Source organism: Rhinatrema bivittatum, chromosome 17 (genome assembly GCF_901001135.1).
Source record: "Rhinatrema bivittatum chromosome 17, aRhiBiv1.1, whole genome shotgun sequence".
NCBI lineage: Eukaryota > Metazoa > Chordata > Amphibia > Gymnophiona > Rhinatrematidae > Rhinatrema > Rhinatrema bivittatum.
Genome location: NC_042631.1, coordinates 26201061 through 26227365, shown reverse-complemented (window position 1 = coordinate 26227365; position 26305 = coordinate 26201061). Strand labels below are relative to the sequence as shown.

The window sequence follows — 26305 nt, the reverse complement described above, 5'->3', positions numbered from 1 at the left end:
AGGAACCTGAGGCTAGGGACTTAACTGTATGTTTGTTTAGGTCAGATGAGCTGGGAGCCCTAATTTCAAAGGTCTCACAGGTCCTAAGTTTGAAGGAAGAATTGCCCAAAGTTAGAATGAAGAGAAATCCTATCTTGACAGGGATAAAGAAACCATGCAAGGTATTTCCCATCCATTCAGCAATTCAGGACATGCCGACAGTGGCGTGGGACCTGCCAGAATCTTTGCTTAGAAGCCGAAGAACTATTCAGAGGCTATACCTAACAGAACAGCAGAATAAGGAGAGGCTTCTAGATCTGCCAAGAGTGGATGCCGCAGTAGCAAAGAAAACTACAGTGCCAGTAGAAGGTTGGGCAGCCCTGAAAGACCTTCAGGACCGGAAAGTGGAGACGTTAATGAAGAGAGGTTTTTGAGCTTTCAGCTCTGTGGAGGTTATGTAGCCAGGTCCTTTCTAATCTGGTCTCAGCAAAAGATTCAGGGTCCCGAGGAAGCAGGTCCCTCGGGGGATAGGGCGGATGCAACCCTAGTTGATTCGGCAGCAGCCTTTGTGGCAGATATGATGTATGACCTCATAAGAGTCTTAACTAAATTAGCAGCAACAGAGGTCATGGCAAGATGGCTATTATGGCTGAAAAACTGGGGAGCAGACTCGGTGTCCAAGAACAGGCTAGGGAAGCTACCCTTTAAAGGGAGACTACTGTTTGGGAGAAACAAGGCCCCAGAGGTTATCGAAAGAGAAGCCCAGAAGCTTCGTGAGGGGGTTGTAATTGGAGTCAATGACCCAGGGAGTATAGACAAAGGGACGGTAGAGGCCAGATCTCCCACCCAATTAGGATCCCGGGCAGATCTGAACCCTTTTAGGGCAATAGACTATTTCCAAAGGAAGGGAACTCCCGAGCCCCCCTTAGCGACAAAAGCGCGCAATGACGGGGAGTTGGCCTGTCCAGGTAGCCAAAGCACCATTTGAGCCCATTAGGGAAGTTTCCAGAGAGGTCTAACACTGAAGACGGTGATGTTGGTAGCCCTGTGTTTGGCCAGAAGGATCTTGAGTTGCAGGGCTGTCTTGCAGGGATCCATACGTATCCTTCTCAAGAGAAAAAAATGACAATCAGACCCCAGTACCCACCTTCCTACTCAAGGTGGTATCAGACTTTCACCTCAATCAGCCCATCTTTCTTCCTGGATTTAGGAAGGCAGAGTGTATAGGAAAATGCAGAGATTTGAGGTTCCTAGATGTTTACAGGTGCCTCTTGAAATACCTGTACATGACCAATAACTTCAGGAAGTCAGACAGGCTATTTATCCTGTTCGCAGGGCCCAGTAAAGCACAGGCAGCGTCCAAGGCCTCGATCACCAGATGGATCAGGGAGACAACAGTGGCAGCTTATATAATAGAAAACAAACCACTACCCAGAGGGCTGAGGGCACATTCTTCAATAGTACAGGCAATGTCTTGGGAAGAATTCAGAGTGGTTATGCCTTGGGATATCTGCAGGGTGGCCATGTGGGCATCCGTCCACACTTTTACAAAGCATTATAGATTACATGTCCAAGAGTGAGAGGAGACAAGTTTTAGTACAGGTGTCCTAGAAAGCAGCATTTGGGATCCCACCCGGGGAGAGTACAGCTTAGGTACATCTCACAGGTTACTGGTCTGGCAGGATGATGAGGAAAGTACAATTAGATCATACCTGCTAATAGGGATGTGAATCATTTTTGAACAATTAAAATTATCGTCAGATAATTTTGAAATCGTCCAAAATCGTTAGAGTGCACGATACAATACAAATGCCCACGATTTATCGTCAGGGGCATTTGTATTGTATTGTTAAACAGGGGGCGGGAAAACCAGCACACCCAAAAAACCCTAACACCCACCCCGAACCTTTAAAACAAACCCCCACCCTCCCGAACCCCCCCAAAATGTTTTAAATGACCTGGGGTCCCGGCGCGATGTCCCGCTCTCTGGCCACGACTGCTGTGAAGAGAAATGGCGCCGGTGGCCCTTTGCCCTTATCATGTGACAGGGCAAAGGTAGCGCCGGCGCCATTTTGATTCCTAGCTCCCGACGTCACGCGTCCAGGAGATCGCTCCCGGACCCCCGCTGGACCCCCAGGGACTTTTGGCCAGCTTGGGGGGGCCTCCTGACCCCCACAAGACTTGCCAAAAGTCCAGCGGGGGTCCGGGAATGACCTCTTGCACTCGAGCCGTATTGCAAAATGGTGCTGGCCGTAATGCCGTATTGCAAAATGGCGCCGGGACCCCAGGTCATTTAAAACATTTTGGGGGGGGGTTTGTTTTAAAGGTTCGGGGTAGGGGTTTTTTTTGTTGTGGCCAGAGAGTGGGACATCGCGCCGGGATTGCGCCAGGACCCTCCCACTGGACCCCAGGTCATTTAAAACATTTTGGGGGGGTTCGGGAGGGTGGGGGTTTGTTTTAAAGGTTCGGGGTGGGTGTTAGGGTTTTTTTGGTGTGCCGGTTTTCCCGCCCTCCCCCGATTTACGATTTTTAATGATAACAAAACAAAACACGACGATCCGATTTCCCTCCCCCCCCAGCCAAAATCGATCGTTAAGACGATCGATCACACGATTCACACCTCTACCTGATAATTGGCTTTCCTCGAGTCTTGACAGACCAGTCTAGATCCCTCCCATAAAAAAATAAATAAAATAAATAAGTAAATAGATAAATAAATGAAGAGGGTAATATGTATCCAGATATGTACCCAGATAAGTAAATGAGAATAGAAGCAGCAAGGGAGCATAGTAGAATGTGAAAGGAGTCTGTTCTCCTCTTTTCTGTTACCATTTTCATTATGTCTTTTTTTTTTTTTTTTTTCTGAATTCCCATACTGGAGGAGGTAGGGAACCAGCATCCTATAATACCAGGGGCATTATCACCCTGGGGAGGACGAACAGACAAGGGAGCAGGCCGGATGTTGAGCTAAGTCTCCTTAAAATGAAAAAAAAAAAAAAAGAGAAAGAGGGGAACAAGCAACAAGCCATGCTTGGGCAATAGACTACAGACTTCCCCTCTGCTGGGCCAGCCTTTATGGTAGTGACTTCAGAGGAGGAAGCTTTCACACTTTGCCTCCATCTGCTGGTGGGAGGGAGAATCCCAACAGATTACTGGTCTGTCAGGACTCGAGGAAAGCCAATTAGCAGGTAAGATCTAATTTTACCATTTTGTGTCATGTAGTACAGAAGGGAAAGGCGGTCCTTAGGAGAGGGAGGCAGAAATTGATCTAATGACACTTGGCCTCGTGCCTTGGGGGCAGCTCTGTGCTGGTCTGGTAGCCCCACCCTCAATACATCTCTCAGTGCTGATGCCACTTCCCATCCTCCCAGCTAGAAAGTTAGGCATTTGCCAAAGTGCCAGTGGGCCAGGAGCGTTGGAGCCCCTGCACTGAAGAGATGCAGCTATTCCTCCCACCCCCGCTGCTCCCCCTCACACTCTTCACTTAAGATAGATCCCTGCTCTGGCCCGTTCACCGTAGGCCTCTCACCCACCTCAGGTCAACCTTGATGAAAGAGGTAAAGCAGAATCTAGTACAGGTTTGAATTTCTCATGTATACAATGTTAGAGGGAACTGGGCAGCTGGGAAATGGTCACAGAATTACAGAGCTTTTCACCTGCAAGGGCACTGGTTCAAATTCCAGCTAAGCTAAGGTGTGGCCTATGTGAAATGAGATGGTGGTGTCAGTCCAGTGCCAGGGACTATAGCAGAAGCACTCTCATAACAGCTCCTGTCATATTCCTATGAACCTATGACTTTTGCTGCACACTATCTTGTCACTGACATGAGAGTGATTATTGAATTTAGTAATAGATTTATTGACACCCGATTTTTCCTGGCTTTTCTAGGCATGCGTGTGCTAGCTGACACTGGGCAGCAGGCAGAGGCTGGCGAACTTTCAAAACTTGACAATTGAGAAATTCATCAGTTTTGAAAAATGTTTTTCAGCTTTGTTATAAAACTGTCAGCAGTAGTAAATGATCAGTATTGTTTATCCAGCTAATTTAACCTACTTTTTTTTTTTTTTTCAATAACGGTGTTCATTTATAAAAATAAATAAATAAAAATCATGTGATATGCTCCAGTTAGCATATGCATCCGCTTTCTGGTTTCCTCTGTCCCTTGGGGAAACAGCTCTTAAACAGCAAAAGTGAAAACCTTCATAGTAAAAGTGTGACAGCAAAATGGTCATGCACTATGTTCATTTGTAGCTTTTATAGGAGTATTGGAAACCAAGGTTGTAATATTAAAACCCTGCCCATTTTTATCTAGGGTGTGTGGGCGGCTGTGTAATTAAATAATATACATAATATAAAGAAAAAGACCAAGAGGAAGGGTTATGGGATTCCCTTCCAGTTATTCATATTTCTTGCTATAAAATAGAACTATCAGGAAATGTTTGATATTGAGAAAACATTTCAAACAAAAATCTATTAATTTTTTAATAGTGGAAATGTTAAGTGTCAACAAGGCAGGATCACAACTGTGGGCTGTACCCAGAAGCCTTTCCCAAATCATCCTAAGCTTAAATGGTATCCACCTTGTCTTGGATAATTGTATGGTCTTCTTTTTTTTTTTTGCCAACCTGGAAAGATAAATGGTTTGAAAGGATGAGAGGTTGGAGGTTTAATATGAATCTACTATAAATCAGAAAAAATAATGAAGCGCATAAGGAAGATAGAATCTAAACATGATTCTTTCATTCATTCACATTGTCAGATTAAGAAGTTTTATGGTTTCTGTCCAACTTGTATTCAAATATTACAGGTTTAAATTCTCAATGGAGAAAAATAATTGTAATTTTTCCAAAATACAGAACAGCCAAAAATATTGAAGCATTATGTTCAACTTTCTAAATTTTCCATAAGGGACTACTTCAGTGGAAAGCACTAGATGTAGCTTGCAGGTAAATTGTCAGGTAAACAGAATGTTGGGAATTATTAGAAAGGGAATGGTGAATAAAACGGAAAATGTCATAATGCCTCTGTATCACTCCATGGTGAGACCGCACCTTGAATACTGTGTATAATTCTGGTCGCCGCATCTCAAAAAAGATATAATTGCGATGGAGAAGGTACAAAGAAGGGCAACCAAAATGATAAAGGGAATGGAACAACTCCCCTATGAGGAAAGACTAAAGAGGTTAGGACTTTTCAGCTTGGAGAAGAGACGACTGAGGGGGGATAAGATAGAGATGTTTAAAATCATGAGAGGTCTAGAACGGGTAGATGTGAATCGGTTATTTACTCTTTCGGATAGTAGAAAGACTAGGGGGTACTCCATGAAATTAGCATGGGGCACATTTAAAACTAATCGGAGAAAGTTCTTTTTTACTCAACGCACAATTAAACTCTGGAATTTGTTGCCAGAGGATGTGGTTAGAGCAGTTAGTATAGCTGTGTTTAAAAAAGGATTGGATAAGTTCTTGGAGGAGAAGTCCATTACCTGCTATTAAGTTCACTTAGAGAATAGCCACTGCCATTAGCAATGGTAACATGGAATAGACTTAGTTTTTGGGTACTTGCCAGGTTCTTATGGCCTGGATTGGCCACTGTTGGAAACAGGATGCTGGGCTTGATGGACCCTTGGTCTGACCCAGTATGGCATTTTCTTATGTTCTTATTGTAAATTTATGAAATGCCCAATCTAAAAAAAAAAAAAAAAAAAAAAAAAGCTCTAGGCAGTGTACAATAAGGTAAAAGCAGGCAACATAAAATGATATAAATGTAAAACAAATCAAGCATCACATAATTCAACAATCAACTTAAAAACTAACAACAAAGGACAATATATCATAATTCATCTGCAAATGAAATAAAGAGCAAATGGCACAACTTTGAATTGCTCCATAAGATCACTCATGAAAGAAAAGGTATTTTATAACTTTCGGTTTAAATCTGCATTAACCATCTATCCTGTTCTGTTTCTATGCTTTTATTTGATAACGAGTAGTAAAGGCCCATCCAACGATGGGGAAATGCTGTGAAGAGTAGGAAGAGTATTATGGGGATCTTTGATGATAGAGAGTGCACGCCGAGCTTGGGTGTACTGTATGGTAGTAGAGAGTGGATTGACTATTCAGGGGGAGGGGGTGGAGCTGTAAAGTATGGCCCGAGAGAAGGGCGTAGCTCATTTTCCATATGTGGTAGCAGAGAGGGGCGGAGATGGAGAGTGGGACAGAGCTGAAGAGTTCAGGGAAAGAGGAGGGCAGAGCTCAATTCCCATACAGAGAAAGGTGGAGCTGGAGAATATAAGGAGAGAGGGGGTGGAGCTCAATTTGCATACCAGGTATGCAGGTGCGAGGCAAATTTTCTCTTTATTATAGTTAGTTGAGGTGTCACTTCACTTTTGAAATCCATTTCATAGCCTAGAAGACCTCCGTGAATTTCACACCCTAGTCATGATTTGTCCTTCCAGAATATAGGGTGGAGATGAAAGCAAATTGGTGTTGGGTTGCGTAGGTGTGTTTTTCTCACAGGACAAGCAGGATGGTTGTCCTCACAAATGGGTGACATCGAGGATGGAGCCCACTACGGAAAACTTCTGTCAAAGTTTAAACAGAACTTTGACTGGCCCCTACTGGGCATGCCCAGCAAGGCACTGACCCTGCAGCCAGCAGGGGTCTCCCTTCACTCTTCTTTTTTCCGCGCAGCAGTTGCCACGCGGTGAAAGGAGCTCCCATACCACGTTCCTGACAGGAATTCGGTACTTTTCTTTCCGAAGAAAATTTGCCCCTCAGGGGTCTCCCTTCGACAAATTTTTGTCACCTTCGCGGAAACCGGTAAGTTTTTTGCCTTTTTTCCTCGACTACCGTCGAATTTGGCCCTCGAGGCCTGTTGGCACTTACCGAGCCCGCGACTAAATTTGGCCTTAAGCCATGGCGACGGGGTTCCGTCGATGTCCGGATTGTACCCGGACTATGTCAATCACAGACCCCCATAGGGTTTGTGTTTTGTGTTTGGGTAGTGAGCATGATGTCCTGACTTGCACCAAATGTGCCCTAATGACACCTAAGGGTCGCAAGGCCAGGATGGAGAAGATGGGGCTCCTCTTCCATGCACCCACCCCAACGCCATCGATAGCATCGACGTCATCGGAACCGGCACCGTCGAAATTGCACCACCATCGTCAACCCTCCGGTGACCGGCCACCATCGATGACTTCTCGGCCGTCGACTCCTGTCCCCTCCCCGGATGGGCGAGGAGACCGGAAGGGCAAGCATCGCCATCGACGGCACAAGTCTCGGCCTGTCGAGGATCCACAGTCATCGACCTCTGAACAGGCCGAACCACCGACTAAGAGGCCTCGATCAGACTTGGCACCGTCCACGTCTCGTTCGCAGGCATCGAGGAAACCCTCACCCTCTCGGGGTGTGGGAGCCGTGATCCCACCGGTTACGGTGGTCCCTCCGGCTCTGCCTCAGCCTCCCTCTCCCGTCGAGCCGGGTATTGTTACCCCTGGTCTCCGGGCTGAACTGGACCGGCTGGTCCAGGAGGCCATCGAGAAAGCGATGCAAAGATTCCAACCTCCATTGGCACCGTCTCCGGCACCGATTCCGGCACCGCCACCGGCATCGACCCCGGCACCGACTCCGCCACCGAGGAAGGAACCGACCACCGAACCTTTGGTGGAAGCGCTGGCACCGCTACTACAACGTATGGAAGCACTTGTACATGCCCTTCCATCGATGATTCCAGTAGCACCAACAGCGCCATCGTCTCCGACTGGATTTTTATCGGCGGGAGAAACACCGTTCCTGATTCCCCCTTCCGGGGTGGTCCCATTGGTGCCTTCTCGTATATCTCCACCGATTTATTCTTCGGCTCCATCGATTCCAAGACCGGCACCGACTCCATCGGCAGCACCGAAACCCTCGATGCCGTTCCCAGTGCCGATTGTACCACCGGTTCCTCCAAGGTTTCCTTCGATGCCTTCGGATCCTCAACCAGGTCCATCGGGGCTTCAACCCCCAAGTGATCCCTATGATACCTGGGGTGATGATACATCTTCTGACACAGATTTACCATCACCGCCTTCTCCTACAGAGAGTAGAAAAAGATCTCCTCCAGAGGATCTCTCCTTTATTAATTTTGTAAAGGAGATGTCCGAAATTGTACCTTTTCAGCTGCAATCTGAGACCGATGACAGACACCAGATGATGGAACTGCTTCAATTTTTGGACGCTCCAAAAATCATCGCTTCCATCCCCATTCACCAGGTGTTTCTCGATCTCTTAAAGAAAAACTGGGAATCTCCTTCATCTGTATCACCAGTTAACAAGAAGGCTGACTCCACATACCTCGTCCAGTCAGCACCAGGCTTTCAAAAGCCTCAACTGGATCATCGCTCTGTTGTGGTTGAGTCCGCACAAAGAAAGGCCAAGCGTCTAAAGCCACACTCCTCCACTCCGCCTGTCAAGGACAATAAATTCCTGGACAGTGTGGGACGGAAAGTGTACCATGGAGCTATGCTGATTTCTCGCATAGCCTCATATCAACTCTACATGACGCAATATAACAGAGCCATCCTTAAACAGATGCAAGATTTTGCTGACACATTACCTGACCAATACCAGCCACAGCTTCAGGCCCTTCTTAACAAAGGGTTTGAAGCGGGGAAGCACGAGATCAGAACGGCTTATGACATCTTCGATGCCTCCACAAAGGTTTCAGCTACTGCCATCTCGGCCAGACGTTGGGCTTGGTTAAAGTCATCCAACCTTCGCCCAGAGGTCCAGGATCGTTTAGCGGATTTACCCTGCTTAGGGGACAATTTGTTTGGAGAACAAATTCAGCAAATTGTAGCTGAATTAAAAGATCACCACGAGACGTTAAAACAACTTTCTTCTGTTCCGTCTGAGGTTTCCTCCAAACAACCACTTAAGAAGGACTCTAAGAAGTCGTTCTTTCGGCCACGCCGTTACTACCCTCCATCGGCCAGGCCTCGTCCAGCTCGATCCTCTACTAGGCCTCAGCCGTGTCAGCCTAGGAAACAAAGGCCTACTGTAGCCCCTCCTCCTGGGCCTGCGGCTGGCCTTTGACTCCCCTGTAGGGAACACATGCCAAACCCCTCTTCCAGACATTCCTGTAGGAGGTCGACTGTACCATTTTCTACAACCTTGGTTGCAGATCACCTCAGATCAGTGGGTGCTAACAATTATCGCACAGGGTTACCACCTCAACTTCATAACTCTTCCGGCAGACTCCCCGCCTCTTCAAGCGTGGAGTCTATCCACCCATTTGGCTCAATTACAACAGGAAGTATCTCTTCTTCTGCAATCAAATGCTATAGAACCCGTTCCTCCCTCTCAACGAGGCAAGGGATTCTATTCCAGATACTTCCTAATACCAAAGAAATCAGGGGGACTACGTCCCATTTTGGACCTTCGAGCCCTCAACAAATACCTTCAAAAAGAGAAGTTCAAAATGGTAACCCTAGGCGCGCTGCTCCCTCTGCTACAAAGAGGGGATTGGCTGTGCTCTCTCGACCTCAAGGACGCTTATACCCACATTGCGATCACACAATCCCATCGCAAATATCTGCGGTTTCTAGTAGGCCACGACCATTATCAATACCGTGTCCTACCTTTCGGTCTGGCTTCTGCCCCACGAATCTTTACCAAATGTCTCGTAGTGGTAGCAGCATTCCTAAGGAAGGAAGGTGTCCACGTCTACCCCTACCTGGACGATTGGCTAATCAGGGCCTCCACCCAACAGATAGCTCAATCCTCCCTAAAATTGACAATTCAAACACTCCTTTCCTTAGGGTTTCTTGTCAATTACGAGAAATCTTGCTTAGTCCCGTCTCAAACCTTATCCTTCATTGGGGCAGACTTGGACACCTTACAGGCAAAGGCTTACCTTCCTCTTCAGAGGGTCCACACCCTAATATCCCTGGCTCGCCAGCTCCAGTCTCAGAACACTGCCACGGCTCGCCAGTTCCTCATTCTCCTAGGACACATGGCATCCTCGGTTCAAGTCACTCCCATGACCCGACTAGCCATGAGAGTAACACAATGGACTCTACGACACCAATGGATTCAAGCTTTTCAGCCTCTGTCCTCCATAGTCACAGTCACACAAGCGCTGCGCCTATCCTTAACCTGGTGGACGACTCAGGTCAACCTCCTTCAGGGCTTACCTTTTCTTCCACTGGATCCGCAAGTAATCCTAACCACCGACGCTTCTCACATCGGTTGGGGAGCCCATGTGGACGACTTCCAAACCCAAGGGTTATGGTCCAAAGAGGAAGCTGAACACCAGATCAATTTCCTGGAACTTCGAGCAATCCGCTATGCGCTCCGAACTTTCAAAGATCATCTATTTCATCAGATAATCTTAATCCAGACGGACAACCAAGTGGCCATGTGGTACATAAACAAGCAGGGAGGCACAGGCTCCTTCCTTCTGTGTCAGGAAGCTGCGCAGATCTGGGCGGAAGCCCTCTCCCACTCTATGTACCTAAGGGCCACTTACCTGCCGGGAGTAGACAATGTATTGGCAGACCAGCTGAGCCGTGTCTTCCAACCACACGAGTGGTCACTCAACCCTCTCGTAGCGACCTCTCTGTTTCGAAAGTGGGGTTTTCCCCGCATAGACCTCTTTGCGTCCCCTCAGAACCACAAAGTGGACGATTACTGCTCTCTCATTCGGAGCCAGCACTCTCGGCCGAGGGATGCATTCTCCCTCAAGTGGACAACCGGTCTGCTCTATGCATTCCCTCCACTTCCTCTTGTGTCAAAGACTCTCGTGAAGCTACGCCAGGACGGAGGAACCATGATCCTGATAGCACCTTACTGGCCACGCCAAGTATGGTTTCCAATACTCCAGGATCTCTCCATCCGCAGGCACATTCCTCTGGGAAAGGACCCGCATCTGCTCACTCAAAACGACGGATGCCTCCTCCATCCCAACCTCCAAGCCTTGTCCCTGATGGCATGGATGTTGAAAGGTTAGTCCTTCAACCATTTAACCTTTCAGATTCCGTTTCTCGGGTCCTGATAGTTTCACGAAAGCCTTCCACAAGAAAGTCTTACTCATACAAATGGAAAAGGTACACATCATGGTGCACTTCTCAGTCCCTTGATCCCCTTTCCTGTCCAATCTCCAAATTCTTGGACTATTTATGGCATCTCTCTGAATCAGGTCTTAAAACCTCTTCTATCAGAATGCATGTCAGTGCGGTAGCCGCCTTCCATAAGGGTATTGGGGGTAATCCTATTTCAGTACAAACCCTGGTAACACGCTTTCTTAAGGGCTTACTCCATCTAAAGCCACCCTTGCGTCCTCCGGCCCCATCCTGGGACCTTAACCTGGTTCTTGGTCATCTAATGAAACCTCCTTTCGAACCTCTGCACTCCTGTGACTTTAAATATCTCACTTGGAAAGTGTTATTCCTTTTGGCTGTTACTTCAGCTCGCAGGGTTAGTGAATTACAGGCCCTAGTTACCTATCCGCCTTACACTAAGCTCCTGCAGGGCCGGGCGGTACTCCGCACTCACCCTAAATTTTACCTAAGGTAGTTTCGGAGTTTCATATCAATCAATCTATCGTACTACCTATCTTTTTTCCCAGGCCCCACTCCAACTCTGGAGAGCAGACCCTGCATACCCTAGACTGTAAACGGGCTCTAGCTTTTTACCTAGACCGTACAGTTTCTCACAGGAAGAGCACTCAATTATTCGTCTCTTTCCATCCTAACAAGTTAGGACATCCTGTGGGTAAGCAGGCTCTTTCCTCCTGGTTGGCGGACTGCATTTCTTTTTGCTATCAGCAAGCTGGCATTCCCTTTCAAGACCGTGTAAAAGCACACTCTGTGAGGGCCATGGCGACGTCAGTGGCACACCTTCGATCGGTGCCGCTTCCTGACATCTGCAAAGCTGCAACCTGGAGTTCTCTCCATACCTTTGCAGCCCACTATTGTTTGGACAAGGCTGGAAGACAGGACTCCATCTTCGGCCAATCTGTCTTGCGTAACCTTTTTCCAACCTGATGTACCAACACCCTTCCACCTACCCGGTAGGGTGCGGATGCCCTTTCCCAAATTTCTCCTCAGTTGTTGTGCCTGTTGCACACCGTTGGGTACATTTGGTGCAAGTCGGGACATCCTCAGCTCGGTACTCACCCATTTGTGAGGACAACCATCCTGCTTGTCCTGTGAGAAAGCAAATGTTGCTTACCTGATGTAACAGGTGTTCTCACAGGACAGCAGGATGTTAGTCCTCACGAAACCCGCCCGCCTCCCCGCGGTGTTGGGTTCGTTTTATTTTTACTTTCTAGGCACTGCCTGTAGCTTGAAAATCAGACTGAAGGGAGACCCCTGCTGGCTGCAGGGTCAGTGCCTTGCTGGGCATGCCCAGTAGGGGCCAGTCAAAGTTCTGTTTAAACTTTGACAGAAGTTTTCCGTGGTGGGCTCCATCCTCGATGTCACCCATTTGTGAGGACTAACATCCTGCTGTCCTGTGAGAACACCTGTTACATCAGGTAAGCAACATTTGCTTTCCCTCATCTAACCAAAGTGGAAGAATCTCCACTGGGCAGATAGGTTGGACCAGTTTGGTCTTTTTTTTTTTTTCTACCCTTAATTGTATTACTTTGTTGCTATGCAACGTGGCTCTAACTCAGTCACGCTTGTCCAGTGATGGTTTTTACCTATTAAAGTAGTTATAAGCTATTCATTCTTCTGCAGACAGTTTTCTGAAAGGAATAACCCAACCTTTACAGACAATGAGCAAGGGAGGGGCAGCTAAAATGTATAATTAGTACCCTTCCTTTCGCTTCACCCCAAGAAACACGTTGGCTCAGTCACCAGAGATGAAAGGATTGTCCAGCCAGCATAAAGGAGCCCTGCTGACCAGCTAACCAAGTAGCATAACCATTAATGAAGCAAAATATTTTTAATATTGTAATAATTGTAATGCTATATTATTCCATTAAAAACAACTCTTTCCCTTGTTAGCTAAAAATTTCACATGGTGTGGAATGAAATAGAGTGTAGCAGATGTTCTTGGCCCCAGATGAGGCAAGCAAGAATGTGTCTGCAGTCCCTAACTGGATGAGTACTGGGAAAATATAATCCACTTAAATGTTGGTTAGTAGCCGCTACTAGCCCAAAGTACATTTTGAGTAACAGTCATTGGGAATGGTGTGTCGGCTCTATAGCCTCCTGTCTCAGCAGATGATGTAAAAACCTGCAGTCCCCTTTGGTAGATAATTTCTTGTGAAATAACATTTGTGTCCTCATGAGGTAAAATTGAAAGTTCACTTGGTAACAATAAAGATATTTCAAGAGCAAAGATAAGTTATCTCTGCTGGCTCACAGTCTTTGTACTACACAATGAAGAGCTCCTTATCTGTTGTATTGTATCTATTACTTTAAAGGTGAAATGCTGTAATAGAATGGCATACAGTCTTGTTATGCCTTCCTCCCAGCTCTCAGAATGTAAACGCTTGAGTGATTTCATTATATATTTTTTTTTCCCCTGCCCTCTACAATATCAACTCCCTGCCCCCTTTCCACTCCAGACCCCTAATAACGAGTTTCAAAATCAGGAAGCAGTGGAGTTTTGAAAGCACATTTTCAAAGGACGGCGAGGAGGGTGTCCTGCACGGCTTGTCGGACATCATGAAAGGCACCCAGAGGAGACACCGGCGCGTTTTCTCTGCTTCACTTGCACGCTCCAAGCGCATTACCCCGACAATGTTAGCCAGTGCCGCTCACTCCAGAGGATGAAAGATGGTTTAATCTAGTCTGAGCAAGACTGGTCCGATATTTGTTTGCATGCCTATTGAAAAGTGTCAAAACCCCCATTGCATTACACTGTATATTAAACAAACAATAAATTCTTCAGTGCTGTCTTATGTAAAATATTTTTTTTTCTCTCTTTCTCTCCGTTTTTCAGCCTCAAAAACCTAGCAATAAAGTTCATAGCTTTGGGAAGAGGGATCATTCTATCAAAAGAAACCCCAATGTTCCCGTTGTGGTAAGGGGGTGGCTTCACAAACAGGTACTGCCATAGTATTTCACTTAAACCATTCTAATGTAAAGGACTTGGTGACCAGATGGGTTGTCAGAAATTGCATGTTCTGTCCATATGTGGAATTATACCTGATTGGAGCCCTATTTGCTAAGCAATTCTTTTCCTATAGAAACAAAATGGGAGAAAACCTGTAGTAAACAGGCCCCCTTAATTGCAAATTTTTTCTGCATTTCTATTTGTTGCTTCTCACACAGTGCCCGAAAGCTTCAGGCTCCCCTGTCAACTTGCTTCAGCTGCCTGAAATACCTTGTTTCAAACATCAAATATATATTTATATTTTTTTTTACTGCTGGACCATCCAACTCCTGGTTTTTATCTTTGGATCTGCAGTAGAATAATTTATCTGTGAACTAGAGCCTCACATTTATTATACAGAAGACCAAACAGGCTCGTTGGTTCATCTCTGTGTTCCTAGACAGAACTTGTTCTGTGTTCCTAGACAGAACCTGTTCTGTGTTCCTAGACAGAACCTGTTACGTGTACATTCTTAGAGCCTGTTCTCTCTTTCCCTCCATAATCTTGCACATCCCTTACATCTTGGGTATGGCGCCAGCATGCATGAGCAGTAATAGGAATTGATAAGTAACCCTCCCTCAAATCTCCCTTATCGTTGCAGGACAGCTCAGGCATGCGCTTATGGAAAAGGCGATGGTTCGTGCTTGCTGATTATTGTTTGTTCTACTACAAAGGTGAGTATATGTTGTAAGCTGTGTGATATGCTTTGCAGTTAGCTAAAATGGGCAAGGTGTTGCTGCTGTATGGTTCAGAAAAAAAAAATATTGCCCACGCGTTGTTTCTCTGAATATGTTTTCATTTTTTATACTGTTTGTTTTCTGAGTGTGACCCGTGTTTTGCTAAGGTTTCCGACCAAAATTCCCTTTACTATGCCTGGTTCCTCCTGGGGGTTTTTTTTTTTTTTTAATCCTGCTTCTTCTCTGGGTGAGCCAGGCCTTTTCTTAGGGCAAATGTATACCAGCATGAATTGGTGCTTCAGTAAAAGATTTTAACAAGTATTCTTCTTATTATTTTGAACTTCAAGATTCAATGCTTTAAATATTTAGTGCAAATGTATTACATTTTCTCAGCTCTGATACATTGTTTTTCATTTTTTGTAAATTTATGAAAGTATATATTTATTGTGCATCATAATTAAGGATTCTAGGTGTTTTATAAATGTAGGTGTTTATTTTCCAGCTAGGTAGGTGCTCTTTGAGATTATAAAAAGAAAAAATTCAGTGTTTATTGGTGCTTTCACGACACATACTATTGTTGAATACCTTTCATGGTTGAATTAAATACATACATTTGTGTTACTGATGAGTACAGAAAAGGCACAAAAACAAAGTGGATGATCCAGGAAGGGATGAGAGAGAGAAATGTGGGACATATTATTTTTCCAGTGTTTATCCATAAATGCTTATTTTAATATTTTTTGCATCATAGTGTTTTATTACTGTTTATTGTTTAAAACTTGAAATCAGAATCCCTAATCATAAATAATTCTCTACCAACCCTTAATATAACAGTGTGTTAACATTTTATTTCATGATATATTTTTTTTTCTCCTTTGGCCTTCCGAAGGAGAAATTCCAAATTGGCTTACAGCTCAGTTGGGATTATCCCCATCTAAGTCTAAGGCATCTCGAACCTTCATGGACAGCTACTGAGGGTGATTCCCCGTTTTATTCCCCCTCCCCCATCCAGCCTCATCACCTCAACAATTCTCCAGTTATGAGGCAGTGACTGTGATTTATTTTTCCCTCCAGAACTCAGCACAGTTGCACTCTTGAACCGAGAAGTTGGTAGGCGTCACTTTCGTGTGATGGCTGGGACTCACTTCTCCCACAGCATCCCCGGCCCTGGCTGGTTTGAGAATCAGGGGGCGGGGGACCAGGTCTGAGAACTGAACCCGAGTCTCCTGCACATCAGCACGCAATCTTTCCCCAGGCCAGCCCTGTAATTTACTTCTCTAAATAGTGTTGAAGAGGTTCAATGTGGTTAGACTTTTCTAACTGTCCCAGTGGAGGTGGTAGAGGTGAGAGCGTTAATGGAATTCAAGAAGGACTGGGATAAGCACAGAGCTGCAAAGAAGAGAAATCAGCAGGAGTCTATGGTATCGCGCCAGGCATGAAACTGGGCAGGCTGGATGGGCCTTGTGTTCTTTACCATCTTATAGAATATGGTCAATATTGAAAGGCTTTGTGCAGGTTAACTTTGTTACTCGCGCAAAACCAGATCTTTGAATATTTCCCCCTGCCAACTGCATACATTTTGTGTGTGCAGCATTAATGCAGACAAAAAAGGGGGTGTTGATGGAGGCTGGAGTACACGTATTGAGTGCTCTGCGACTCGAGTTGCGTCTGTAAATCTGGTCGGAAAAAATAGCTGTTTGTAAAGTTACAGGGCTAACACTGTCCGAGTATATTCATCAGCAGCATTATCTGGCTTAAGTGTCATTGAATATCTAGGGTTAAATTACCTGGGTTAACCTGTAAATATTGACCCCCTCTCTCTGTTATTTTGAGGATTCAAAGTATTATTCCAAATTCATAGAATGTTGCCCCTGAAGTCCTTGATTGTTTTTTTTTTTTTCCTGCCCCCTCCCCCAAGCCCAAGCATATGCTGTCCAGTTCACAAGTCTTAGTCTCCTTCTGGCTTACTTTATAAAGAAAAAAAATGAGTAAAATCTTTGGCAAACCAGCAGCATTGCACAAAATACATGCATTCTTTTTTCACACTAGGAAGTGCTTGTATGTGTACATTCAGCTTCTTTGCTCCTGCAGGCATGCAGCAATTAATCTCATGATGCCATTTCTTGTTATTGATCAGACAGCAGGGAAGAGGCCGTCTTGGGCAGTATACCATTGCCAAGCTATGTGATATCTCCTGTGGGGCTCGAGGATCGTATAAGCCGCAAGTATTCATTTAAGGTACAGTTAATATAATTCAGACCCAAAGTTTGAAGCAGAGTACGTTTCATTTACTTTGTAATATTTGTTTCTTAATATTATGGCAGAAAAACTGGTTGATCACATGGGGTTAAAAGAGTGGAGGATCTTTATCCTTGAACTAGATTACAGCACAGTCAGGCCAATGAAATACAGACGCGCTAAAAACGTGCGTCCAAACTGTCACGGGTTAGGAAAATGGAAGCTCATAAATTGAACATCTGTTTTTCCTAACCTGACCGCCGGCAAGACTTCTTTTCTCAAATTTTTTTTTTCACGTTGCTGCTTTCTGTGGTTCCTCTGAAAATATTGCCATGATATTAAGTCAGAGGAATAGCAGGAATAGCAGCTCCAGATCTGGCGTTAATTTTTGAGAGTAAAAATGTTTGCGTCGGGTGCACATTAATTTTTTTACATAGGGGGTACTAGCAAATAGCCTCATCAGCACGGCATTTACATGTGATGAGCATTATTAGCTAAGTGCTGGTTTGGACACACGTTTTGGATGTGCTTAATCCCCTTATTACATAAGGGGTTACGGAGGCACATTAACCTGTGTGCTAGCCTGAGCGCTAGGTAGTGCATCAGCCTGAATGTTTGTGGCATGCTATTCAGGAATATTATGCATAGTAATTTCTTGGCAAAATGAATCTTCCCTGTTAATTGATCCTTGCTTCTTATGATTCTTTCACTGATGCTGCTGATGCCCTTACCACATACAGTACAGTCGTAATCTTTTCTTTTTTTCAGGTGTGTGTAGCAGGTAGCATACAAGTAAGTGAATGTAGGAATGGTTTGCAATCACGAGACTGATGTTTTCTTTTCTGTTGTATTCATTCCCTGTCCTGTTGAACCAATGATCCACTCTGAGTGGCTTAGAACAAAAATTGTAAATACATTTCATACAGTACATAGTAATACATTTCAAAGTTATGTACAGCTAGTCATTCCTCTACATAAAATTACTATAAAGATAAAGATCTTCATATGCATAGGAACAGGTGACTGAAGTATTTCTGTCTTTCAGCAGCTGGATAACACCATGTAATATTCTCAAAATTTATTTTCTTACTTAGTGATTGATATACAGGTGAATTTTTAAAGGAGTTATGCATGTAAATTCAACATGCTGTCATAGCAGTTTTCAAAAGCCATTTACCCGCGTTAAGTGCATTTAAAGTGAGAAAAAACCTATGGACATCATATATTGTAGCAATTTTCAAAGGCCACTTATTGTGGGCAAAGTGGATTTACACGTGTAAATGCATTTGAAAATCAGGCCCATATTTCTTAAGCCTGTTGCTGTGGAAATATTTTTTTTCGTCACGTTTAAATGAAGAGGTGGCCCATGACTGGGCAGAATTAGAACCTTAATGAAAGTTGGTCCGTGGTCTTCTAAAAATGTCCAGAAACTTGATAATGTTGCTGTTGCTAGCAGACCATGGCGTCATGTTACAAAGAGAAACAGGATATTAGAATATCAAGCCAAGTTTCATAGAAGTAGGAGGTGGGTGGACAGGGTCCACGACTACCAGTGTGGTGCCTGGCCTGGCTTTGCCCGCTCATCCACCTCGTTTGATTCCAGAAATGCAGTGGGGAAGGACGGGTTTTCAAAACCCCTTTCACTTGGGAAAACAATTGTTTGCCCGTGTAAAAAGGGCTGCTGGCAATTGTCCCCTGTAACCTGTGCTCATGTGCACGCACACAGGAAAACCTAGCACATGCAAGAAAAAGGAAATGGAAAGGTGTTTCAGAGAGCACTGCGCACAGATTTGTACAGTGCATTGCACATGAGAACTTTCTGGCACACACGGAACCTGCAAACTAATTAGAGGGGAGCATTGTGTTCCTTCACCTGTGACATAAAAGGGATGGAGTTAGGTTGGGGGGGGGGGGGGGGGGGGGGTGGGGAGAAGTACACGGGAGTGGGGGTGGGAGGTGTTGGCATTTTCAAATCCTCACATATGCTTTCCCACATGTACATTTGTGTCTGCTTCAAGGTGGTTGCAAATGTATTCCCTGCTGGCCTGCATTTTCAGAAGGAAGCGCAGTGTGCTCCTGCAAAGCTCTGTGACCAGTTTCAAAAGCTGTCGTCCCCCCTTTCTTCTTGCGCTTTTCAGCTTCTGCACTCTTCATTTTGTATGTCTGCCGGTTAAGTTTATCGCAGCTTTCATTTTCTTGATTTTTGGGGTAGTGAGTAATTGCAGAGATAATTTAAGAGGTCGGATATACCATTGCTGTGAAGTGCAGTGATCTGGAGTCGCTTTGCTTTTAAAAACTGGCCAGTTGGCAACTTTCGATATCTAAGATCCAGCGAATTCAGCTGCAGTGTATTCATTTGTTTTACTTTATGTTTCTGTTCACTGAGTCTGTATCGTTGATTTAATTGTGTATGTTTTAATTTTGTAAACCCACTTTGAACAATTCTTGGAAATTGCGGGTATATTAACATTTTACAAATAAATAAGAAAATAAGTGATGCCATCTTACTGGATGATGGCAGGGTGAGTGTGATAGAAAGCTCACACTCGGCAAAGGCCTTCTTCGCTGACATGTAGTGGGGGAAGGGATTCCTGAATCGTGGCAGTGGTGCATCGGTCCAGGGAGTTTTGAATGCAGCTCGCCATTTGGATATGGTGCTCAGTCATCAGGGTGCTCAATTCCAATATATTGTTATTGGCTCAGGTGTTGTATGTTCTCACTATCATAAAATTGTGGCTTTTGTTTACCCAATTTTGTGCCTTTGTTGCTGCATTAATGATTATATGCTCTGGTGTCATGTTGCTGTTAATTTTTGTGAATATAGAAAACAATTCATGTGGTGTATTATGTACAAATTATTGCAGGTCACACTGGTTGTTGGTCAATAATTTGTAAGGTTTACTTTGTGCAAAGGTTACATTTATTTATGAGTTTATAAACTGAAGATCAGAAGATCTATTCAGTGTGCAGGTTAAAACATACATAATATAAAACAAAATAACTAGTACATAAACAACAATAAAATGTAAAATGTAATAATAAAAATGAGACCCACTGTAAAATGATAAAAATGAAACACAAAATCAAAACAAAGGGGAACAATCAAATGATCATTATAAAGCAAAGCAGACATTAAAAAGACAATCATATAAATCCTAAGAAAAAGGTGTCGGCAAGCCTGACAGTGTATCCACTGAGTAGAAGCAGATCATCCGAACATCTCGATCATTCACCTTATGAAGGTAAAAAAAATTTTCAGAAAAGTTTTTTTTATAATTTGTAAATAAAATGTCTAACGATAAACAACAATATTTGTCAATTTCTTTTATAATCAGAAAGCCCGTCTAACGATAGACAACTGTCAGTTTTTCATAGAAAGCCCAACAAAGCTAATGTTTCACAAACAAATGCTTCATCAGGGGCGAAATAATCATTTAAAGAACATAGGACTGTTGCCATTCAGGGCGTATGACTCAGCATCAGCAACAAACTGAAGTACCACCTAGCTGTGCTTAAATAAATTAGTTTTCAAGCATTTCTTGAAGGTGGAAATTGGAAAGCGTTCTCTCATTTCTTAAAGACTGAGGGAGGGAGTTCCATAACGATGCTCCTGCAATAGAGAAAGTATGTTCTCCGACATAAATGTGCCAGCTTTACTGAGGGAACGTCTATCAGGTGTTTTGCTTGCACTCCTGAGGGTCTGTAAGGGCTAGCAGATTTTAAGCAATGAATTGATGGCCTCAGGCACATCAGAGCTGAGAGTCTTATATATTAGAGTTGGTACTTTAAATATGTTATGGTAGTGTATTGGGAGCCAATGTAGAGACAAGAGGACAGATGTAATATCTTTTTCCAAGTCTGATACCAGAAATAATATAGGTTGCTGCATTTTGCAGCAATTGGAGAACTTTGATAGTGGAAGCTGGTAGCCCAAGGTAAGTTGAACTGGAATTGTCAATAGAATTTAAAACTTAAGATTGTACAGCACATCTGAAGTTGATAGTTGATTAGGTTGAAAAAGACCAGAGGTCCATAGAATCTGACTTTTTTTCTGATTGACTAATATTTCTTTCTACATGATAACCAAGAGGAAGGTGAATAAAGTATACCCCTGTAGACAGGTTTGCAGCCATGAAAAGATAAGGGTCCATATTCGGATATAGTTGGATTAGCAAAGTTAGCCGAATAAACTACTCTGGCTAACCTTAGAGGTGTATTCAGTAGTGCAGCTGCACTATTGAATATATCTGGCTATCTTAAAGAAACTATATTTTAGGACAGCTGTTTGGCCCAACTAGATTTAGTCAACTAGTTAATCCGGTTAACTCTGAATATTGGAGTTAGCTGATTAACTTAGCCAGCTAACTCAACTCCTCCCAGTTATGGCCCCGGAATGCCCCTACTTTATCCAGCTAAATTCTAACCACCTAACTTATTAACCAGCTAGAATTTAGCTGGATAAGTGCCCAAATATTTATTACGCCAGTTAACTTCTCAGTTAGCCGGCTAAATGACTTTGAATATAGACCACCTAATTCCTTCCTGATTCTCAGATACAGCGATTGTCTCAGAATTGGCTAGGAAATGGAGGAAGCACTGCAGGCCCTTGCCCTCCCCGTTTCTTTAAGGATCTTCCAGACAACTCGCCTCCAACCTCACCAATACTGTAAATGCTTCACTTCAGCATCACTTGAGCACCTCTGTTTGTGTTAACTATTGTCCTGTAACCAATGTTCCGACACTATCTAAACTCTTAGAATCCGTGGTAACTAGACCACTAAGATTCCTCAAAGAGTCAAACAGTCTAGGCCAAAATCCATTGGGATTCTGTTCAGGAGACAGCACTAAAACAGCCCTCATCTCACCAAGGACATGTTCATGGGTCAAGGAGGTTCATGGCTACTGATCCCACTTGATCTCTCAGCCGTTTTTGATACAGGTGATCTCCAAATTATTGGAGGCAACATACTAAACTGATTTAGGTCCTTCTTGTCTGGCAGATCCCAGACAATAACATGGAGCAAAATATTCTTCAATCCCAAAATCAGTCTTTTGGCTCCTTCTCTCAAAACCCTCCAACTGAGAACATTTGGATCCAGGACTTTCAACAGAGTGGCACCCACCTGTGGAACTCTCTTCCCTCAGCTTGCAGGCTGCTAATGACTACATGACATGTCATTGTTAACTGAAAATGTGGCTTTTCAGACTGTGAGGCCTCTGCTTCCAGACCGGCACCATAGGCCAACCAAGAAGATAACCAACTTGGTCATTATCTCCATGGACCAATACTGTAAGGGCATATCATTTCCCTGTGCTATTTACCTTAACAGTTTGTATGAAAAAAAAAATAGACCTGAAACACCCTTAATCAACTGTAGCTCTATTGTAATCTGTCTTTAACTGTATTCTCATTATCATCTGCTGCCTGCAGACTCCGACCTGATTGTAATTCATTTTGAAGTGGCTTCCCAGTCACGAAATGTGAAATAGAAATTGAAAATTAAATTTAAAATGCATGACCAGCAATTTTCTCTAGCATGTAGCTAAATCATCATACCCACCTATATCTTTTCCCTTTAAACACTTGTCCTATTTACTTCTGAATTGATTTAGTGCTGTAGCCATAACTACATCCACTGGTAAAATGTTACATAATTTTAACATTGTGGATGAAAAATCCCTTTTACTTTTGAAGGTGGTGAAATCTCTTACCCATTAAACTCCGAAGATACTCCTTATATTTATATAAGCTGACCTCAGTTTTGGAGGTTTTTTTCCCTTCCATATTTTAGATGCATGGATTTTTTTCTTTATTTCCGAAGACCAAAATGTAACTAAAAGCCCTGACTTCGCCCTATTTGCTGTTCTGCGCAGAATGTATTGCATAGCCAGGATATTTGGTGACCTTTGGTCTCTCCTGCTGTGAGGCACTGATCCTTTCCTTTGTGTTATATGCTTTGGAAGACTTCCCGTATTACCGTATCAGATAAATAGCAGCAAAGAGTTTCTTTTGCCCTGAAGCAATGCTGTGAATTTCTTTTAAGAAATGAAATGCTGGGACTTTTTCTAATCATATGTTAGTCAGGGCAGCAGGTGGTTAGTTCAGTTCACTGTTTAGGATAATGTTTTTCATCTGTGGGGATGAATTATAATATTTGGAAGTTTTCTTGTTTTTTTGTTTTTTTTTGCTAATTTGTTTGGAAAAAAAACTTCAAATACACAACTAAATAATTGAAGCAATATTTGTCGTAATCTCTTGAAATTATGAGGGCCAACTTAACGTTTCAGGCAGAAGGAGGGAGGGAAAGTTGTAAAAAGCCTTGCAGAATTTTGAAATAGGTTATTTTTTTTTTTGCTCCAGGAATTTAATTTCCTGCAACATCAGAAAAATATTCACATGCCGCACACATTTTGCATGTGAAAAATAAAAAGGGAAAGGTAAGAGTTTGAACAATGTAATGAATCTTGACTCAGCCTATCGTTTTTTTTTGTGTTATGATCTTGATATTGCAGCTTATGAAAAAAGTTTTAAAAATTGAGAGCCTAGATATTTGCCTCTTAAATGTGTTCACAGTACAGTCTTATTCTTTGTTCTTGCAGCTGTGTCCTTGAATTCACACACACAGTTTGTAAGATAAACTGCACGCTGTAAAAAAAACAAAAACGTAGATGCGTGCATTTAAGCTTGCTGGGCAGACTGGATGGGCCGTTTGGTCTTCTTCTGCCGTCATTTCTATGTTTCTATGTTTCTATATTGTGGAATAAAGGATTTTGTAGATTTTTGGTGTCTCTAATGGTTTTTAGAGACACCAAAAATGTTTGGAGATCTTTGGAGATGGGAGTGAACCCATGGGACTGGAGGAGGGTGCATGTTGTGTCTCTTTATAAAAGTGGTAGATACAAGCCGGTCAGTCTTGCCTCGAAGGTGGGAAAATGATTGGAGACGTTACTGAAAGAAAGAATAGTGAAGTATTTCAAATCTACCGGGGTGCAGGATCTGAGGCAGCGTGCTTCTAGCAGAGGGTGATCATGTCACAAAAGATCAATTTCTTTGATTTGGGTGACTAGAGAATCAGATCCAAGGGCATGTGCTGGATGCGGCTTGCTTGAATTTCAGCAAAAGCTTTGGTAACCGTCCCACATGGTAGGCTCACAAATAAACTGAGCGACCTGGAAGTGGGCCCCAAGGTGGCAGACAGGATTAGAAACCAGCTGAAGGAGAGGGGGGGGTTTAGTGGTAAACAGAATTCACTCTGGAGGAAAGTAATGTGGTTATTGATAGGCCTCTTAATATATTTCTTCACTAGCTTTCAGGAGCTCTGATCCCTTCATATGGTCAAAACAAAGTGAACAGGTTCATAGATTACGTTGTCAGTGCAAAGGGGAAGTGATGAGAAAGAGACAGGATTGTTGTCTAACAGCGGGAGAATAACTCGGGGCCCTATTTATTTATTTATTTTTACAAGTGAAAGACCCTGTCACAGAAATGACGGGTAGCAAAGCTTTTGTGTGTAAGCTTACACACAACCCCGAATCTCACCATGTCTGTTCCTCTAGCTGTTCCAGAGTGTGTGTTGCCCCGGTGCTGTTTCGCACTTCACTGTCCAGCCCGCCCTCCCCCCCCCCTTTCCCCCGGGGCCTGTGCCGCTCACCTTGTTGTTGGCCTGCCTCTGTCTGCCGGGGGGCCTGGGCTCCCTGCCAGCCGCATCACCTCCATTTCTCACACCGCTGTCTGTTTCACTGCTGGGTTGCTCGTGTGCACTCTCCACTGTAGTGAAACAGACAAACACATTCCTTTTTATACATAGGAAGGGGAGGATGTTTGTTTTGCAATGTCTGATTGTTTTAATTTTGAGTGTATTACATTCTTGCATAGTTGTGAATTTCCCTTTTTAATATCCTCTTCATAAGCTCATTGATGCAGTGTTCTCGTCTCAATGTTCCCCCATGGAAGTCTTGCCTTACACGTCTTTGTGATGTGCTGTCTTGTGTCTGTGTGTGTTTATTTTTGTCTCCTCGTTGGTTTCACAGATGTAACATCCCTCTCTACATTTTCTACATTGAGTGAGATAAACTGCATTAGTGTAGGAGCATGAATAGGATTTACTTGTGTTGAATGTGGGTAATTGTAGATCCCTGTGACATATCTGCTTGTCCACATCTATCTTAGCAGGTCTGAATTTTTCTTATGCTCAAACTGCCTGGCTGCAAGCAGGAGTTGTTTGGTGGTCCAACATGGCTTGCGCAAGGTTATAGCATGTACATACGTTCCAGATGACCCATAACAATGATCAAAGTAGAAATCATTTATTTGTGACATGCTTATTATAGTACAGTAAAATGTAGATATACATTCTGCTTTTGCCTTGAGTAAAGATTTTGATTATAGACATTGAATGGTACAATGTCACGTCATAGTTTAAAAAAACAAAAATAAATCCCAGTAGGGTTCCTGAGGTGAAAAACTGCTAAGGACATTTTCTAAATCTCATAACAGGGGCTTGGCGATCCCAAAAAGATGGAAAGCACAGCTCCAATGCCTGCAAAGCATGCACATGCTTTAAAATTTTAAAAAGCTGTCTTTATTAATAGATATATTTTTTGATGCTGTTACAGGCAGTCCATACAGGAATGCGTGCATTCTTCCTTAACAAGAGCTGTGTCATTGGGTCGCCGTCGGAACATTCGGGGGTGCGAACTTACTACTTCAGTGCAGATACGCAAGAGGACATGAATGACTGGATACGGGCCATGAATCAAGCAGCCCTCCTGAAGACGCATTTGGCGTTAAAGAGGTAAGTCCATTCCCACTTAATATGCTACCTTGGGTACCAGTATCTTTGTTTCCACTAAGTGTTGTAGCAGATGTGTATGCCAATTCATTAAACATGAGACAGAGGCAGATAATACCTGCAACAACTGAATAGCAATAAGGAAAAAGTCTTGTAGCTCAGGGAAATGGAAGAAGAGGATGCCAGTAAAGCTTAATAATCTATGGTGATAAGAAAGAGCAAAACACCGTCCCCCAAAAATCAATTCATTTTCTACTACAAAATACTTTTTTTTTGTAAATGCCATGTAAAAGAAGTGAAGGAAAAGCCTCAACAAAACCAGTTGCCTTTCTTGGGAAAAAGAGAATATTCCTGTGAACAGCCGGTACTCACATTAGAGGAAAGCGGTACAGGATATTCCCAACGTACACAAACGTGAATTTGCACTTCGAAGCCCTTGCAGTTCAAACCAAGGATAATAAAATTGCCACTCCCCTTGCTCTCTTGCCTGTCCACGCACTGCCCCGAGGTTTTTGAAAATTCTTAC

General features: G+C 43.6%; 1 protein-coding gene across 1 annotated transcript in view; it reads left to right on the top strand.

Annotated features, from left to right (window-relative positions):
* PLEKHA7 (pleckstrin homology domain containing A7) overlaps positions 1-26305 on the top strand; it is a 403482-nt gene that overhangs the window by 244835 nt on the left and 132342 nt on the right. Inside the window, exons 6-9 of the mRNA XM_029583091.1 lie at positions 13920-14024; positions 14674-14746; positions 16887-16987; positions 25604-25782. Of these exons, the coding sequence (XP_029438951.1) occupies positions 13920-14024; positions 14674-14746; positions 16887-16987; positions 25604-25782 (458 nt within the window). The remainder of the gene's footprint in view (positions 1-13919; positions 14025-14673; positions 14747-16886; positions 16988-25603; positions 25783-26305) is intronic.